The 16,378-nt window shown below is 46.3% G+C and overlaps 1 protein-coding gene across 14 annotated transcripts in view; it reads left to right on the top strand.

The window, feature by feature from the left end:
• The window catches only part of TLL2 (tolloid like 2), a 104,344-nt gene that overhangs the window by 52,939 nt on the left and 35,027 nt on the right, over positions 1–16,378 (top strand). For 8 of the 14 annotated variants that reach the window (XM_064513913.1, XM_064513914.1, XM_064513916.1 and 5 more), the window contains 5 exons: positions 5,615–5,692; positions 9,170–9,340; positions 11,443–11,560; positions 12,079–12,257; positions 12,536–12,641. In XM_064513913.1, coding sequence (XP_064369983.1) covers positions 5,615–5,692; positions 9,170–9,340; positions 11,443–11,560; positions 12,079–12,257; positions 12,536–12,641 — 652 coding nt within the window. Of the gene's footprint in view, positions 1–5,614; positions 5,722–9,095; positions 9,341–11,442; positions 11,561–12,078; positions 12,258–12,535; positions 12,642–16,378 lie in introns of those variants that run through there. The other 6 variants (XM_064513921.1, XM_064513918.1, XM_064513922.1 and 3 more) reach the window with 6 other exon arrangements.

Raw genomic sequence — 16,378 nt, 5'->3', positions numbered from 1 at the left:
GTAGCACAAGGGAACTGCAAACAGTAGGGTTTTGTTCTGACTCTTTGTCATACTTTGGCATACTTTGTGCGCTCTCTCTCTCTCTTAATCTGCTACCTTTTCTTTGGTCCCAGCTGAGCAACTTGGACATTCTTTTAACAAAATTGGGTTTTGATTTTCCTTTGCTGGACGAGAGGGAGAAACTGCTTTCTTCCCACCAATGACAGAGCTTTCTGCTTCACTGGGCCCTTACATATCACCCCGGCTCCCTCTGTAGTTTCTGCAGATGATTTAGACACTTGTTCTTCAGCCAGGGCTGCAAGCATGGTGGATTTAGCCCAGATTTATGGTGCATTTAAGCTATTGGAAGTTGCTTTCAGTTAGCCAAACTCCCTTGGCAGTGCTGGGCTGTGGGGAACAGAAAAATGAGTTGTACAGGCGTGCTCTAGGTGAGGATGTTATACAAACCCCGACTTGGTGGAGAATCTTTTGTGTGTTCTCTGTCAGGTTGCATGCAGAAACAAAGTTATCTAGCGCAGGAGTCCAGCAATGCCCTGCTGTGGCTGTAGCTGTTAAATACCACAAATTCCCAAGCAGGATAGGATCATAAAAATGTGGGAGTGGAAAGACCTTAGGAGATCTAATTGAGCTCCCTGCACAGAGGTGCCATCAAACACACCTACATCATCCCTGGTTGTGGGAGAACAGACAAATCTTAAAAAATCAGGCTGGGAAAAGGTGATGGCTGGTCTGGCACAGCAGCAAGTGGGAAGTACTGAGGGTCAAAGCGACTTTGAAGGGCTTGTTAACTGTTGGATGTACATTAAAAACAGAAAAGTCAGTCCTGCTTTGCTCTTTTCATTGCAGATAACTGTAAGTATGTCAAGGCTGTCTCCTTATTGCTACATTGGCTTCCCACAGAGCATTGTGTCAAACTGAAAATCCTCACTCTCCTGTTCAGTGTTTCTAATGATGATAGGCTTAAATACATAAGTGAGCATGTCATGCTCTGGAGAAGTAACAGCTGTAATCCACTCTGCTATCTGACGTAACAAGATAGTCCAACAGAGAGGTACAACTCAGGGGACTTGTAGAAGAGACCAGGGTACCTGAAAATTGTTACAGTCTGTGTGCAGCTGGTTCCAAATGGAAGGTGCATTTCTTGGCCTTCTTATTTACTGATAAAAGCACTTCAGTTACCTGTCTTTGTCTTGCTATAATCGTGCATTATCCTTCTCTTGGAAAGAATTGGGAGGGAGGACTAGATGTCTGTCAAATAGCTTTAATGTTTGGGATGTGGCTAGGTTTCATGAGGATAGGCAAAGTCTAAAAGCTCAAGTGTATCAGAACAGGATCTTCCAAAATTCTCATATAGGATTTGAGAAAACCCTTGTGGGAGACAAGGGGGTGGATGTTCGCTGTGTGTACTAGCAAGATTAGTAAAAAGTTTGAAAATATCCGGTATCTCTGCGTACCCGTATCTGGCCTTTGTTTATTGCTCCCCCTTTTCATGGGCTACAATGAGACAAAATATGCAAAGATGTTGTAGATTTCATTAGTCACACTACTTTATTCAAACATCTCCTTTGCATAAGAAACCAAGGCTTGCACTGATCTCTGGGAAAGAATGTGCTCACAGCTTGGAAAAGCGGTCTGTGCAAATGACACAGCAACACGGCAGAGGTCACCAGCCTGGGTGCGGGAGAAGGGGCCCGACTGTAGGGTTGGTGCCGTCATTTGCAATTCAATCCCATACAGTCTGCTTTTAGAGGAACAATTCACTAAATGCAGAGTTGTTCTTTTTTCCTAATTCACCATATAATTCACCTCCCAAGTTCAATTAAGAAGCAATCTGTTTGTGACTGGAAGCAAGCTTCATTTATTTAGAAATACAAAATTATTCTTTGCTACGGTGAAGACCACATGCCTTAATAGCTCTGGTAGTGAGTGGCTGATTGGGATTTCCTTTAAGTGGGATGGGATGTTCTGTGAAGAACAGCAGACTTTGGGAGGATGAAAAGTCCTGGGGCTGTAATATTTAACAGAGAAGAGGAACTTTTGTTGAGCTTGGGCTTAAGGAAGTGACGAGGACTGAGGATTAAAGAAAACAAAGGGAAATTTTAAGATGGGACATTGGGCCTGGAAAAGAGTGATGGAGTTCAGGGCAATCCATCTTGTTGAATCAGGCTTGTTCCTGTTCACACATCTAGTGGCTTTTGTCCAGTCAAGCTCTGTTAAATTATGGCACTTCCTTTGGGAGACAATTCCCTGATTTAATGCGTCTCTTGGACCAGGAAGCTTTAACCTATAGTCAGCTGAGGGTTTGGGTATTTTATTCTCTGCTGGTTCATTTTATTGCTGTTTTCCATCACCTCCTTCCTGGTATTCTAATTAGTTCTCCTTTGAGAGGAGAAATTTGACACCATCCTCTCTGCCCTCCTCCACTGTGTCAGCAATGTACCTTTTCTCCTCCCTCCCCCCCTTGCCACCTTGGGGAGACTGGAGGACAATTTGCACGGAGAAGCCAGCCCCAGAGAGAAAGGGGGAGTTTTCCAGCTGGCAGAGCAAGACTGTTTCAAGTGCTGGAAGATGTCCAGCACTCTCAGAAGTGGGGCATCTCTCCTGAAGTGTCCACACAGCATCCAGCACTGCTGTATGACTAACAGTGTCTCCCTCTCTGCATAAGGTGGTAGATCATGCTCTTCCTGCTTTACCTTGCCACCCAGACTGTGCAGACTTGCTCTTTATAATACCTCTTCAGAGATCAGCCCATTCAGCCTCCCTTCTGCTCACAGGGGACCTGCAAAACCAGGCTTTCGGGTGGGGGGTGATGGTGTCACAATCACCTTCTTAAGGCTGTGGGTGTAGTCCCAAAGCATGTTTTATTCATCTGTTATACATCTTGCTGTCTTGCATGTCTTGCTCTCCCTCACCCCACATAGCGTTGTTGAGTTCTCCCTCCTGCTGTAGTCGCTGTGGAGATCTTTTCTACCAAAGAGGTGCTGGGCTGGTTTTCTGTGTTGAGACTGTTGACTGTTCAGTGGCTCACTGCACAGGTTTCTAGTGTCCATATAGATGCTCTGTGGCTTCTGTGATGTTCCCAAGTTGGACCTTACAGAATGGGAAGGCTGGGAAACCCGGAAGACAGACAGCTATAGAGGACCTTTGTTCCTCCCTCTCCCCCTTCTCATTTGTCTGTCCTCTTCACTACATTTTTCTTCCCTTGTCTCTCTCCTGAAGGTTCTCTTGCTGTTGGGTGATCTCTTACTGCTCCCGCTCTCCTAGCATTTAGCAGCTGCTGGTACTATATAGTATTCACATCACGAGACTATATGATTGTTTGCCAGCCTGCTTGATAGATGACCAGAACCTGAAAGCTATCCCAGGAACTTTAAATGCATCCTGGAAGATTGGATTTGACATATCTCAGATAAGTAGTGTAACAGGAGGCTGATGCAGGTACACTGAGTCAGTGTGAAACCTCCCAAACCCCTTCCTTGCAACATTCTGGTTTAAACTGTAAAGATTTGCACCTACCAGAATATCTACATGATGATTTTGGAAATTCAAATCTATTCTTTTGCACACAGGCTGGAGACATCTAAACAAGCCTGAATGCCTTTGGAGTACACAAAATGGTGTACCTTACATTGGAGATTCCCTCCCCCGCCACACATACACACTTGATGGGAAAATCAGATCTCTGTGTAGATTTTATAGTTGGATGCAAAATCATTAGGTACTCTGAATTTTTTTTTTCCTTTACACATTTTTAAGAAGCTGAAAAATACCATAGAAAACCAACATTGAGAAAACGCCTCTGCTTCTTTGCCCATTTTGAAATTTTTAGCCTTTCTGAATTTTTTTTGACTTTACCAGCTAGTGTTGGGAGAGTTATCTTAAAAGTAGGCTTTTTAGGGGAAACTAAAGTTGAAGATGGTGGTGGGGGGAGAGAGATTAGAAAATATGTTGTGAACTGAAGAAGTTAGTTTCAAAATCAAGAAAGAAGATGCACAATTCAGGGGCTTTCCAATGCTCTGAAAACTTCTTTGATTAAAATGCTTATCCATGAGTTATCTGTGAGCGTGAAATGGATCTCATTCCTCCTCCTGTGTTACTTGGTTATAATTCTCTTTCACCTACTGCTCGTGGGAGGATTGTCTGTGAACTCTAGGGTTGTAGGCATCAGGGTGGACATAACTGTACTTATAGAATCAGATTTTAATCTCTCATTATGTAAGAGAGGGAGATACCATTTTGGCTCCTGCAGTACAGGTAAGTTTGCAAGGCTGATATTTCCCTTTATAGTGAGCCAAACTATTCTGGAGTTGTCTGAAGTAGAAGTGTGAAGCCCCCTACAACTAGTTAGTCTTTGTTTTATATCACTCTCTGGTCTGGGTGACATTTTAAATCTTTTTTTGTGGCAGTATAGGCCCAATATTGAGGAAAGATCCTATTTCTATGTCATACCTCAATGAAGCTAAAATCAAGTATTGTGGTACCTTAAAATCTTTTGGGCAAGAGATCAGTGAGGCTTTGTAGGGGCTACCAACAGGGATCTCTCTCCACTCCCCAGTGATGTGACCTTTCTGGGGAGCTGGGATTGCTCCTTGAGAGTTTTCATCTTACAGTAGAGGATGTTGGGTGTTCTGGGCCTCCTCAGCCCCCTGCATGTGCAGGACATCCTAACCTGGTGGAGTTGCTTTCTGCAGCCCCTGCACCCCGCTGCCAGGAAAGCTCTGCTATAGCACGCTGGTGGGAGGAGGAAGCAGCAGTGCTGTCTGGAGGAAAGCAAGGGCTTAGGCCCTGGACTGGTACCAAGATACCATGGTACTGCTGTAGTTTCAATGCTAAATAACTGTGATATCAAGCAGCCAAATCACCCTCCCCTCTTGGGTTGATGTCCTGCCCATCACTGCAACATCATGAGTCACGTTTTCCCTGGTGGAAATAGGAAAGCCAGGCAGGGAGAAGCCCTGAGTGGGACCAGTCAGTTTTGTTTTGGTGCCTGAGCTGGAGGGAGCCACCTCCCAGGCAAAGGTTGGGACCTTTCTGTGCCTGGCAGTGCTGTACCAAGAGGGAGGGGCAGCTGGCACTGGACGAAGCACAAGAAATACCCAGGAGCTAACACTGTACAGTTCTTCCTGCTCTGATAGCCAGCAGGTATTAGCAGCACAGAGAAAGACTTTTATTTTCAGATGAAGCTGAATTCAGGCCAGGTGTATATGACTTGATAGAGCATCTTGGTCTGAATTTAGATGACAGAATGACTTTTTTAACTTGAGATTTAATAGTGATACTTATAATTGCTACCACCCTCCTTGTATAACTCCTATCCTCAGTAAATATCGGTGGAACTAGCCTTCCCTTGAAGAGACTTTCTGCTCATGTAATATATGGGAAAACTAAAGTCCAGTGCAGTAATGCAAGTTGCAAGGTGCCACCATATGCTAGGAACAGATCCAGGAGGAGCCCGGTTTTATCAGGCTCTCAGTTCCTGCCCTCTGTGCAAAGGGAGCAGGCAGTTTCTGTGGCCAGCAGTCCCACAAACAGTATCATTGACAGCTGCTGTCTTTCCTGTAACAGAGCTCTGGCAGCCTACTCACCGGGAGTTTCTGCTCTTCTTCCTTTTTAGGAGGTCTGGGAGAGCAGTCTCTTGTGCCAAGCGAGAACACCACTTCTGTGGAGCGTAGTAGCAAAGCAGTTAAAAAGGGTAATGTGGTACCCCACCCAGACCTTTGGGTATTTTTTATTTACTCTTTTATCCCTTCTAAAAGAATGTTTTGTCCTGTGTACCCGTGTGTGTGTGCGTGTGTGTGCGTGTCTTCCTGCCCAGGAGATCAGCCCTGCCCTGGCATCTGCATCTGTTGCCCTTGGTGGACGCTCTGCAAGGATATGTTTGCCTTGTATAGTTTACCTGCGGGTGTCACTGGGACAGCAACACCATTTTGCCCTAAAGCAGAGAGTATAATGCTAGCTGGCTCCTTCCTGCTGGAGATGTTTCAGCTGAGCCAGCTTAAGGTCCTGTTCCCCTGAAGCAGGGCTATCACCCATGCTGAGTTCAGCAGTTGATTCCTCCAACACATATAGGTAAGGTATTGCTTATAGGATCCATCCAGGCCTACAATTGTATGGGCATTTTCACAGGCTTTCCCTGCTCTGGTCAAGGTGTTTGCAGCCCCTGTGTACAGGAGAGGCTGTTGTTTCCCCCTTATGGTTGGAGGTACTGAGGCAGAGAGACCACACAGCACATCAGTCCATGGCGGGGAGACATTCGCACTTGTGACTGCCTGGTTCATAGCCCAGTGCTGTGTTCCCTCATCGGAGCTGCCCATATCTTCTGAACTGCTCCGCTACTTCAGACCTGCTAGCAGTGGGCAGGAGTGGTTGAGGATGCTCCTGTTTGTAAAACTGTGTTGGTGCTTCTCTCTGCCTGCTTCCCCTTGGAGATGGGCTGGTGCTGCTGTCTGGGGTAAAGCTGAGCTATCTCTGCTGGCCAGATGAGTCTAGGAGACTGCTGAGTGAGTTTCAGAGAGTAGCAGGGACTGTTACACAGCACATCCCAGATCCGGGATGCTGCCCGGGCTGTGGGCGGTGTAAGGAGCATCCCACTCATGGCTGGTGTGTGGAAACCTCCGAGGCTGATGCTCCTCAGTGCTGAAGAAGGGGGGTTCTAGAAAGGATCACAGTTGTTCCAGGCTTAGCACTAGTACTAGTCAGTGTGTGAGGGAGCATAAGTGAAGTCTTTTTTAAAACATTCCATCCAGATTCTTTGTATCCCCTGGTTATGTTGCTTCTGCTACCTGCTTTCCATTAGTTCCGCTGCTGTTTGGAAGGAAGCGTCAGGCCTCTCCAAGGGCCTGCTGCAAATGTAAGTTGTCAAGGCAGAAAATCTTAGCATGGAGGGGCCAAGAGATGTTCTGGGACTATTGCCAAGAACTTGCCCAAGAAGGTGTATAGGCGGTGAGGAATGGAAGTGTTCGTGGTGCAGAAGTGTGGATCTGGGATCACCTGTGCAGAGCTCCTACTGCACCAGGTGCTGGAGCAGAAGAGCGCAGGTCAGAGGACTCCTCATTCAGCTTTGCTGGCTGGAGTTGTCTGCCCATAAATTCACAGAGTTTTTTAGCAGCCCCAGGCATAGGGTGTGGAGGCAGATATCCACAAGGCTGCTTCTTTCTCAAAAGCCTCCCCCTTCTTCCAGCTGTGGCCATTCTAATGCTCCAGTGGTACCTTGGTGGGATGGAAGTATACAAAGAGATTGAGGGTAGTTCATATTTCATTGTGGGAACCCCCCAACATTAGGGCATTTGATGGCAGGATCTGGCAGCTGGTTTGGGGATGAGGCACCTTCTGAAATGCCTGGCACACCTGGCTGTGCTGGGGAGCTGCTTGGGACAAAATGGAACAAAAGGCAAATTCCAGGCTTTGTCCTGCAGCTGGGCCTGCAGCTCAGAGCAAGGCCTCCAGCTGGAAGGGCTGGAGCTGATGAAGTAGGAGGGAAGGTTTAAAGTTCATTCCTTCCATCCCTCAATAGGCTGCCTTAATTTCCTTTCCATTGTTTTGGTCCCCTCAGCCTTGACAGTAGTGGTTTGCTTGCCCGTGCTTCCGCTGGAGGGATGTATGGGAGAGGAGGCTCTCAGCAGCATCTCTGATCTCAAGAGGAAGGGCTCAGTGGGGCTTGTGTATTTTTTCATAACTGAGCTTTAAATGTCCAGCCCATGTCCCTGACTTGGGAAGCAAAGCTGTAGCCAGCCTTACTCTGATTTCCATATGAATCACAGCACTGCAAATAGAGCTTAGACCCTTCATCTTGGAGTTTCAGAGAGGTCTGCCAGCACTGAGGAGCCACTGCCAGCAGTGTTACCTCTTCATGCGAGAAGGGAGTTCCCTTATGTGTGTCCCTTCAGGCTCTGCTCTCTGCCAGTGTAGTGAGTCATATGCTCTGTTACTCCTGTGCCTAAGCCTAGCTAATGGTTTGGCTCTGTGATACAGGCAGCTTATGCGAGAATGTAAGCGCACACAGCCCTTACATATAGTCATAGAAAAAAACACAGCTGGAACAAGACTGCCTTGAAGATTGGGGCCACCGATGGCTCAACAAATAGGAGGTGAACAGGGAACTCCGAATAGAGGATATTTTCAGCTGGGTCAGACCCGCACCGCATTAAAAGTGCTGCTCTTGTAGGCAAAACCAGTGTCTAAGTGCAGCTGCAGCAGCACAGATGCAGGGCAAGGTGCAGGGCCTGCCTGGGAGCCTGACTGAATCCTCAGGTAGGTTTCAAGGCCAGCATAGAGCACCACACAGCTAGGGGTCCTGTGCTGATAGACCTTTAGCCTGTGGACAGGTGAGATAGGTCTATGTGGGCTGCAGGAGGCAATGTGAGCCTGCCCTTCCTTGATAGGAGTGGCCTGGGTCAGAGCTGACAGTCTCCAGAAAAATATGACTGCCTATTTAGCAAGAAAGGGGGTACATGTTCTGTTTTCCCTTTTACATTTTTTGCTTCTTTTCATTAAAATGAAGAGATTCAGCATAGAGATTTGTGCTAAGTATGGGATGTCTCAGCTTTCCACCCTGAACCTCCCTCCTCCAGCAGAAGTTGTCTGATATGTAGATGTTTCCAAACCACCTGAGAGCTGACATGTGAAAACAAACACTTGTATGTAATACTTCTCATCCTTGAGTGTAGGTTTCAGTCTAAGGGGCCTGTCCTCTGCTTCCAAGGCTAGCTCAGATGAGTTATTCTTCCCCTTGTGAAGCTAGCCCTGGCAAGATAAAACTCTCCAGATCTAGATGAGCTGGGTGGGTTGAAAATGCACATCACAGTGAAGTTTGGGGTTGTTCAACCTCCTACCTCCCATTCCCCTTGTTTAAATACTGTGTCTCTGCCTATAAAGTTGCTGTTTGAGACAGTGGGTGAATAAAGACAGAGGGGCTGTCACTTTCCACCTTGCTAGCAGAGAAGGTTTGGCACAGGGCAAAGGGAGACTTAAAGACAAGAAGGGCCAGGTTGCTACAGATTAACTGTCTCCAAGTCCTGAACAAACCACTTGTGGATTTGGCTGTGGTTTCTGGTTCAGATTAACATCTTGCCTTGTTCTGTTTTGCTTTCTCCGAGGCTCCAGGTTATTACCCGAGGGATGCACGTGGAGCCAAAGAGGATTTAAACAGTGTTGCCACTCTGTCTTGCAGACGGCAGGCAGAATGCAACGCTTGTGAGGAGACCGAAGAAGAAGGAGTATAATGATGAGTCTGGGATGGATACACACTCCTCTCCCAGAGTACGCAGGGCAACCACATCCAGGGCTGAGAGGATCTGGCCAGGGGGGGTCATCCCCTATGTGATCGGAGGAAATTTCACTGGTCAGTAGTGAAGACATTGCTCCCTGTTTGTTGCTCGGGGGAGTATCTCAGAATGTGTGGGAGATCTCAGGAGCAGAGTTTTCCCACACATGACTTAGATCTTTGGGAGCCTCTCTCCTGAAGTGGGATGGGTATATGGTTGCACAAGGAGCTGTGCACTATGGAAGTCCAAGCCTGAAATGTGAGGAGAGATGGTGCTTCTCTTGGAATTCAAGCAATATCTTGTGGCTCTTGGTTGCTTCTCTTGGTTGCTTCATGGATCAGCGCCTGCAAGCTGCGCTCATGCCTTGCTTTTACAGAAAGGGATCCTCTCCATTGCTAGGAGAGCAGGAGCAGAAGTGTTCTGGGTTGCTTTCAGAGTTACTATTCAGGGAACTTTCCCTGTGCACTCTGCTTCCTGACCTGCTGTTTTCTGGGCACCAAACTTCAGAGTCTCCTCTGGGTGTGTGAAGGGGATGAATAGGGAGTTGGATCGCTTGGTGGGTGATGAGCTCTTCAAAACATCCTTTATAGCATCTCCTGGGCACTGCCCAAACTAAAACATCTCTGGGGGAAGCAAATCTCTTGAAAGTCTGTCTTACAGAGCAGACAGCCAACTTGCTCTGACACGGCCTCTCTGTAGATGAGTGGTTCCCTATGGGGTTGAGTCATGGGTGAATCTTGGATGAGAAATGTTCTGTGCTTGCTGGAGCTAGCTCCTTCCTGCTCCCTATCTCCCTCAGACAGCCACAATCTGTCACTTAGATCCAGCAAACCTTATTCCCTGTGGTCTACGTTAGGCTGTGATGTGCTTTGTCCCAGCAACAAAAGGCAGTTTGGGAAACATTCCTCTAGAGTATGGGTTTTCCTCCCTGGTCCTGCCTCCCATGCCATTAATCCTCAAGACCTCTTTAGTGTTTTCACTCAGACCTTGTCTCATCCTGTCACCTGCGGTGCTGCCAAGATCTGTGATGCCCCAGTGGAAGGGTCCATCCACCTCTTATGAACAGAGAGGCTCATGCAACCTTGCAGCATATTGAGCAGGCTACCAGCCACAGCTGCCCTGGGCATTTGTAGGAGAACAGCCATCCCTATTCCTTAGGGTCTCATGAGAGAATCTCCTCTATCTTATGTGTGCTCCACAGCCCTGCCTAGTCCAGACTACATAACATCATCCCTCCATGTGGGGTGACCATGTGAGAAGCAGCTCTTGCTATGGTGCAGTTTTTCTCTTGCATTCGGCTTGGTATTTTACCCCAGCTTAATCCCACCCTGGAGCTCCTCTCTGTATTCCCTGTGTCTCATTGAAGTACTCCTGGCCTTTTCTCCCTCTCTAGTCCCTCTTCAGTGTGGCAGCTTGTTCTGCTGCCCTGTGTGTGCCACAGGGTATGTTGGAAAGGCAGTGCTGGAGGGAGGCTTCCTGGAGCCATGTACCACTCCGGGGCATCACTTTCCAGCTGTCTTTAGGGCTATTCTTACTGCTGAGTGAGCACTGCCGACAGCCGGCTCCCTGAAGAGGCGAAGTCCCATGGCCTATCTTCTTGTTGGTGTGAACCAGGCATAATCCCCTGCTTTTCAGGTGTCTCTCTGTCCAGGTCTGGAGCTGTCAAGCACAGAGCAGCAGTGAGTCTCTGCACCTTCTAGCACTGCCCTGAGACTGCTCTCTCTAGCTGCTGTGCAGTTTTTGCGTCTAAAATCAAAGATAAACTGGCAACAGTTTTGCCTTAGCTTGGAGGAGCACATGTGTAGCACTGATACGAGATTCCTGCTCCTTGAAAACTGTGTGGTCATGTTATGTTGTATCATGAGAGCAAATGTGGCACAACACTGAGTGACTGGTGCACAGATCAGGGCACCCAGCAACTCTACCAGCATGAACTCTGCCTGGTAGGGTGGTATTTCTTACATGCAGGAGTTGCCTGTTTAAGTAGAGCAATTAATTCATTAAGCGGGAAGTAAAGCAGTAAATCAGTGCTGTAGTAGGAAGCAGGCCCCAGATCGTCTTCAGATGCAGGATCGAATGTTGGAGGGCTTGACTGTCCCCCTCTCCAGATGAAGCCAAATAGAGATCTTCCTGAAAGCCAGGCCTTCCCTGTTTGCTCTTCTTCGTTTTTTTTTTCCAGGAACCCAAAGAGCTATCTTTAAGCAAGCTATGAGGCACTGGGAGAAGCACACCTGTGTGACGTTTGTGGAGAGAACTGATGAAGAGAGTTTCATTGTATTTACATACAGAACATGTGGGTGAGTGACACACACACACACTGCAGCTAGCTGTGTTGCAGACATTCCTGTCATTGATAAATGGCACTGTAAATCTACCTCTGGCCAGAATAAGCCAATAGTCACGTGGGGGATCTGTCACTGAGACACCTCTGGTTGCTTCCTGTAAGGATTGCCGGGAGAATTTAGTATGAGCTCACAAGAGGATGCCAAGCCTTTCTGGGCTCTTTTGCGGGGATAACACTTAAGTATATATATGCATTTTTTATATACACAAACTTACATATATTTTTATACATACATACACATGCGTACACACACACACACACACACACACACACACACACACATATATACAAACACTTGTATGTGTGTGGTATATATCCACATATATATATATATATATTTTTTTTTTAAGAGGACATAAGCTATGCACTTTCCTTTCTGACCTGTCCCAGACCCTTCCAGTTGCAGTCCCCTATCCCTGTGCCTCAGACTTATCCAATTTTCTGATGTGCTGCATGGGTTTTTTTTTTCAGATGCTGCTCATATGTGGGTCGCCGAGGAGGGGGTCCTCAGGCCATATCCATTGGAAAGAACTGTGACAAGTTCGGTATTGTGGCTCATGAGCTGGGTCATGTGGTTGGTTTCTGGCATGAGCACACACGGCCTGACAGGGACCAGCATGTCACAATCATCAGAGAGAACATACAGCAAGGTAAAATAACCCTTGAGCTTACTCCACCTGCTTTTGGGTAGGTGGAAATCTTCCTTGCGGTCTGTGATCTAATATGAAAAAGTATTGCTAGTTCTTGCCTAAAGAAAGTGCTGAAATAGTTGGGTGAACAGGGATTTGGATGTGCAACTGGAATTGTTGGAAGGTAGGAACATGTCCCTTTCGTAGCTTTTTTTTTTTTTTTTTTTTTTTTTTTTTTTGAGAGACAGAGAGAGAGAAAGAGATTTGTTTTTTCCCTTTAATTGTGTCTTGCATCACAGGTCAGGAATACAACTTTTTAAAGATGGAAGCTGGGGAAGTGAACTCTCTGGGAGAGACCTATGACTTTGACAGCATCATGCACTATGCTAGGAACACATTTTCAAGGTAAGAATTCCAGGTCACATCTCTTTAGAGCTACGTTCAGCAGTTGTGGTTGGCTCCATATGGTATGTGGAACCTAAAAGGAGACCCATGGTCTTTGCAGAGGTATGTGGCAGTTGCACTGAACTCTAATGCTTTGCAGAGCCTGGGAAATATTTGCAGAATCAAGATGAGTGAAGAGAAGTGTGGTGGACTCCTGTTTTTTCCTCCACTGAGTACTGGGTGAATATACCTCAGAGACCTTCCAAAGCCATGTTAGCACGCTGTGCTCCTTCCCAGCCAGCATGTATGTGTATGTGTATCTGCCTACCTGCAAGGGGAGTAATACTAAAATAAGCTTTGCGTGTCCAGCTCATTCTTTGGAATCAGAATATTGCCTTCAGAGTCCCCAGCAACTCTGCCAAGAAGACTTGAAACTCTAGATCATGATCTTAAGAATTCTTGCTTGTTGCTTTTGGGGGGTTTGTTTGTTTGTTTGTTTTTTTAACCATCTGTGCATTTGCTCTGAATCACAGACTCTTCAGCCTTGTGATTCTCTGTGACTGGGTTCTTCATGGAGAAGTTTTGTTCATGGAAAAGTCTGTTGCTGTCCTAGTTAACTGGCTGATCTTTGTGTGGGCCATATGCCCTTGACTCCTATCTTAGCCCTCCAGCTGGAGCCCATTTTCTGAGCAGAGAGTTCTACCGGACAGGCACATTTAGAGAGGTGAAATGGACATAGTTATTTATGTCCCGGATTTGGGATGAGAGTTACTGGATGACCAGCTCTGTCTTGCTGCATTATTTGAAAGCTCTTCTATAAATCCCACTACTGCTGCCTCCTAAGAGCTTTCATCACTACATACTTTAGGTATGCACATTTTGGGGAACTTTTCTGTTGCTAAAATTAAATGTTTTGGGGGGTTATTTTTATTTTCCTCTTCCCCAGTTGTATGGGGAAATATGCAAAGCCTATTGTTTTTCTCTTTTGTTTCTGTTCACATCAAAAAGGGGAAAATTATCAGGCTTATTGGAGTGCTGGTTGCCCTGGCAGAGAGATGGTGGAGTAGGCAAGGTTGCTCTGCAGCCTTCGGAGATGTGTTTGGATCAGATACCCAAAGCAGAAAATTTTTCTTCCCTTGGGGCATCTGTCAGGTCCTTCCAGCATTTGCTGGACTCTAATGGTTGGAATTGCTGTGCACAAAAGCAGGATTAAGTTATTACCTCCGTTTATATTGCAGATGCCTTTGAGTCTGTCTCTCTTGAAAACCAGGGTTCTTCAGAGCGCTGCTAGGCCAAAAAGGGATAAAAATGGCAAGAGTTTTTCTACATTTAAATTGGTGCTTAATAGGATTTTAAAATCTGTTTTCTTTAAGCCTTTTGTGTCTGTGACCCACCCTCACCCCAGCAGCAGTCTTTGTGCGGTAAATGAACTGAGCACTAAATGCCTCTGTGGGCTGACTGTGCTTTCACCATAAATAAGCAGCACTGGGAACAGACTTACTTTACGAAGATGTGTCTTGGTCTGTTTCCCTAAGGGAATGAGGCTTAGGTGACTGGTCTGCATGAATGTGAATCTGCGAATGTATGCACACATCTTTCCCAACTTACGGAGCTTTGTACCTGCTGGCCAATTGCAACCCAAACTGACAGATGCATAGAGCCCTTGAAGGTAATGAGTTCTTGCGAGTTTCGTGAATATTGGTGGCCAGGTATGGGAGAGAGATCCTGAGTGACCCTGCTAACAGAAGGGCTGCAGCAAGTGAGTTAATACATTAGCAGATACCAGGAAGTCCACATAGAAAAAGGATGGTATGAGCGCCCCACCAGTGGAGATACGGTGTGTAGCTTGCATAACATCAGAGAATCCAGCCATGAAATGAGATTCGTCGGGTAACTGGGCTTTGGGAGCTGCTTGCTATTCAGCACTAAGCCTGGCCAGCTGATTCTCTGCCAAGACTGGTATTGATGGGGCAGTGGTGGCAAAGTGGATCTCACCTCTTCCCTGCAGGTTGGCACCCCAGGCATGGAGTGGTAAAGCACCATCCCCATCTGGAGACCATGGTCTGTTTCAGTGGATTATCTGGCCCCTGCTTATGTTGTAGTGTTGGACCAGACCCAGTGGAGTGTCAGGAATGCATTGTTTTCAAAAATATGTGCTGGTGCTGGTGCACTGAACCTCTTCCAGGATAAATAAGTGCATCCTGAGCTTCTTTCTCTCTCCTCCATTCTGATTTGGATTCCCTGATCTCATCCTGCCCAAAGGTGTCTTCTGCTGCTGTTCTGACACGAGAATTGTCCCACTTCTCACTGGATGTGTCTTTGTCTTAGTTGTGGCCAGAGTGATTCCTGTTGTGGATTCTCTGCTATTTTTCATATCTTTATTTCAGATACCTCCCTGTATTTTTGAGCTTGTTCTAGCTAGTAGGTTTTCATGCACCACACCGTTTGTGTGGGTATCTGTGAAGTATGCACAGAGTCTCTGTGTCTGTTCTACTTGTCTGGCATTGGGTTTATTCCCTTCCAAAATGGTGCACAGGTGTAGTTTTTAAATAGTTTATTTATTGTTTGAGCTTTGTAATCATATGACTGTTTTCTTCTGAGATCAGGGTGAACTCATAGCTCCAACAGTCTGTGTCCCAGCCTTGGCTGACCACTGTCCAGATGGATCTAGCTGTTGAGAGGATATTGTCAGTGGATATCTCCCCCTTGCTCTGTGCACCTCTGTTTCTCTACCAGATGAGTGAAAGGTTTAACCCCTTGGGTTGGTGGCACACTAACCTCCCATGAACACCATAGGGTATTACACAAAAAAGAGCAAATGGGTGTATAGCCTTCTTTACTACTTGCCTTGTTCATACTAATAACTTTGCTTCCTTGCCCTCTGGCTGCCAGGTCGTGAATATGGAAAAGATGGAGGAATTTTGAATTATCTGGCACAAGAGGCTCTAGAGCTGTGTTTGTGACTTGTTGTCTTCAAGCAGCTCCTATGTAGCACTCAGCACAATCTTGTTCCTTGTTACTTCTGGTGAATACTGATGATAGCGAATCATATGGTGTTTGCCATGGTCAAATACTGCTGCCCACCGTAGGCCCTTTTATTCCAAACTTTGTGCCCAGGACAGAAGGGGACAGTTTTTCAGAGACATATTGTGTCCTAGCAATGGAAATTGCTTCCACTGGTTCTTTTGAAAATTGTGTCAGAGTTGCTGCTCATTTTCAACTCAGAGAGAAACATATTTCTCACTAGCATCTGTAGCCAATGGGAGTAGGAGTATGGTATAGGAGACTGTAATGGTGGTAGTAATGAGCTTTTACCATGAGAACTTGTGTTCTTATCTATACCAGAACATTACCTTTTTTCATAGTATGGCTAAAGGCTTATATTTTCTAGCGCATTGCTTTACAGACATGGCAACAAATTAAGCCGAATATTGCTGTCTCATAAAACAAATCCTTTTACCACTGTCAAGACCACAGATGGCAGTTTGGCGATAAGAAGGTTTAAATGAATGCAGAGCCCTAAGTAAATAGTGGGTTACCTTAATTCAGTAACTGCCTCATTATTAGGCATGACAGCGTGTCCTAGAGTTACAACACATGACTCTGCTTTTCCACAAGGCCCTTGTTTGATTCAGGATGCAGAAAGCACTGTCTTCGGGGCAAGGGGCATCTTCTTGCTCTGTTCACAACAGAATATCCTAATCCTACGCAAGATTACATTCACATGCACTTATATCCTCCACAGGATGATTATCCTG

Source organism: Dromaius novaehollandiae, chromosome 6, assembly GCF_036370855.1.
Source record: "Dromaius novaehollandiae isolate bDroNov1 chromosome 6, bDroNov1.hap1, whole genome shotgun sequence".
Classification (NCBI taxonomy): domain Eukaryota; kingdom Metazoa; phylum Chordata; class Aves; order Casuariiformes; family Dromaiidae; genus Dromaius; species Dromaius novaehollandiae.
Note: the sequence above shows the minus strand (reverse complement) of the source record. Positions and strands in the feature narration are given on the sequence as shown.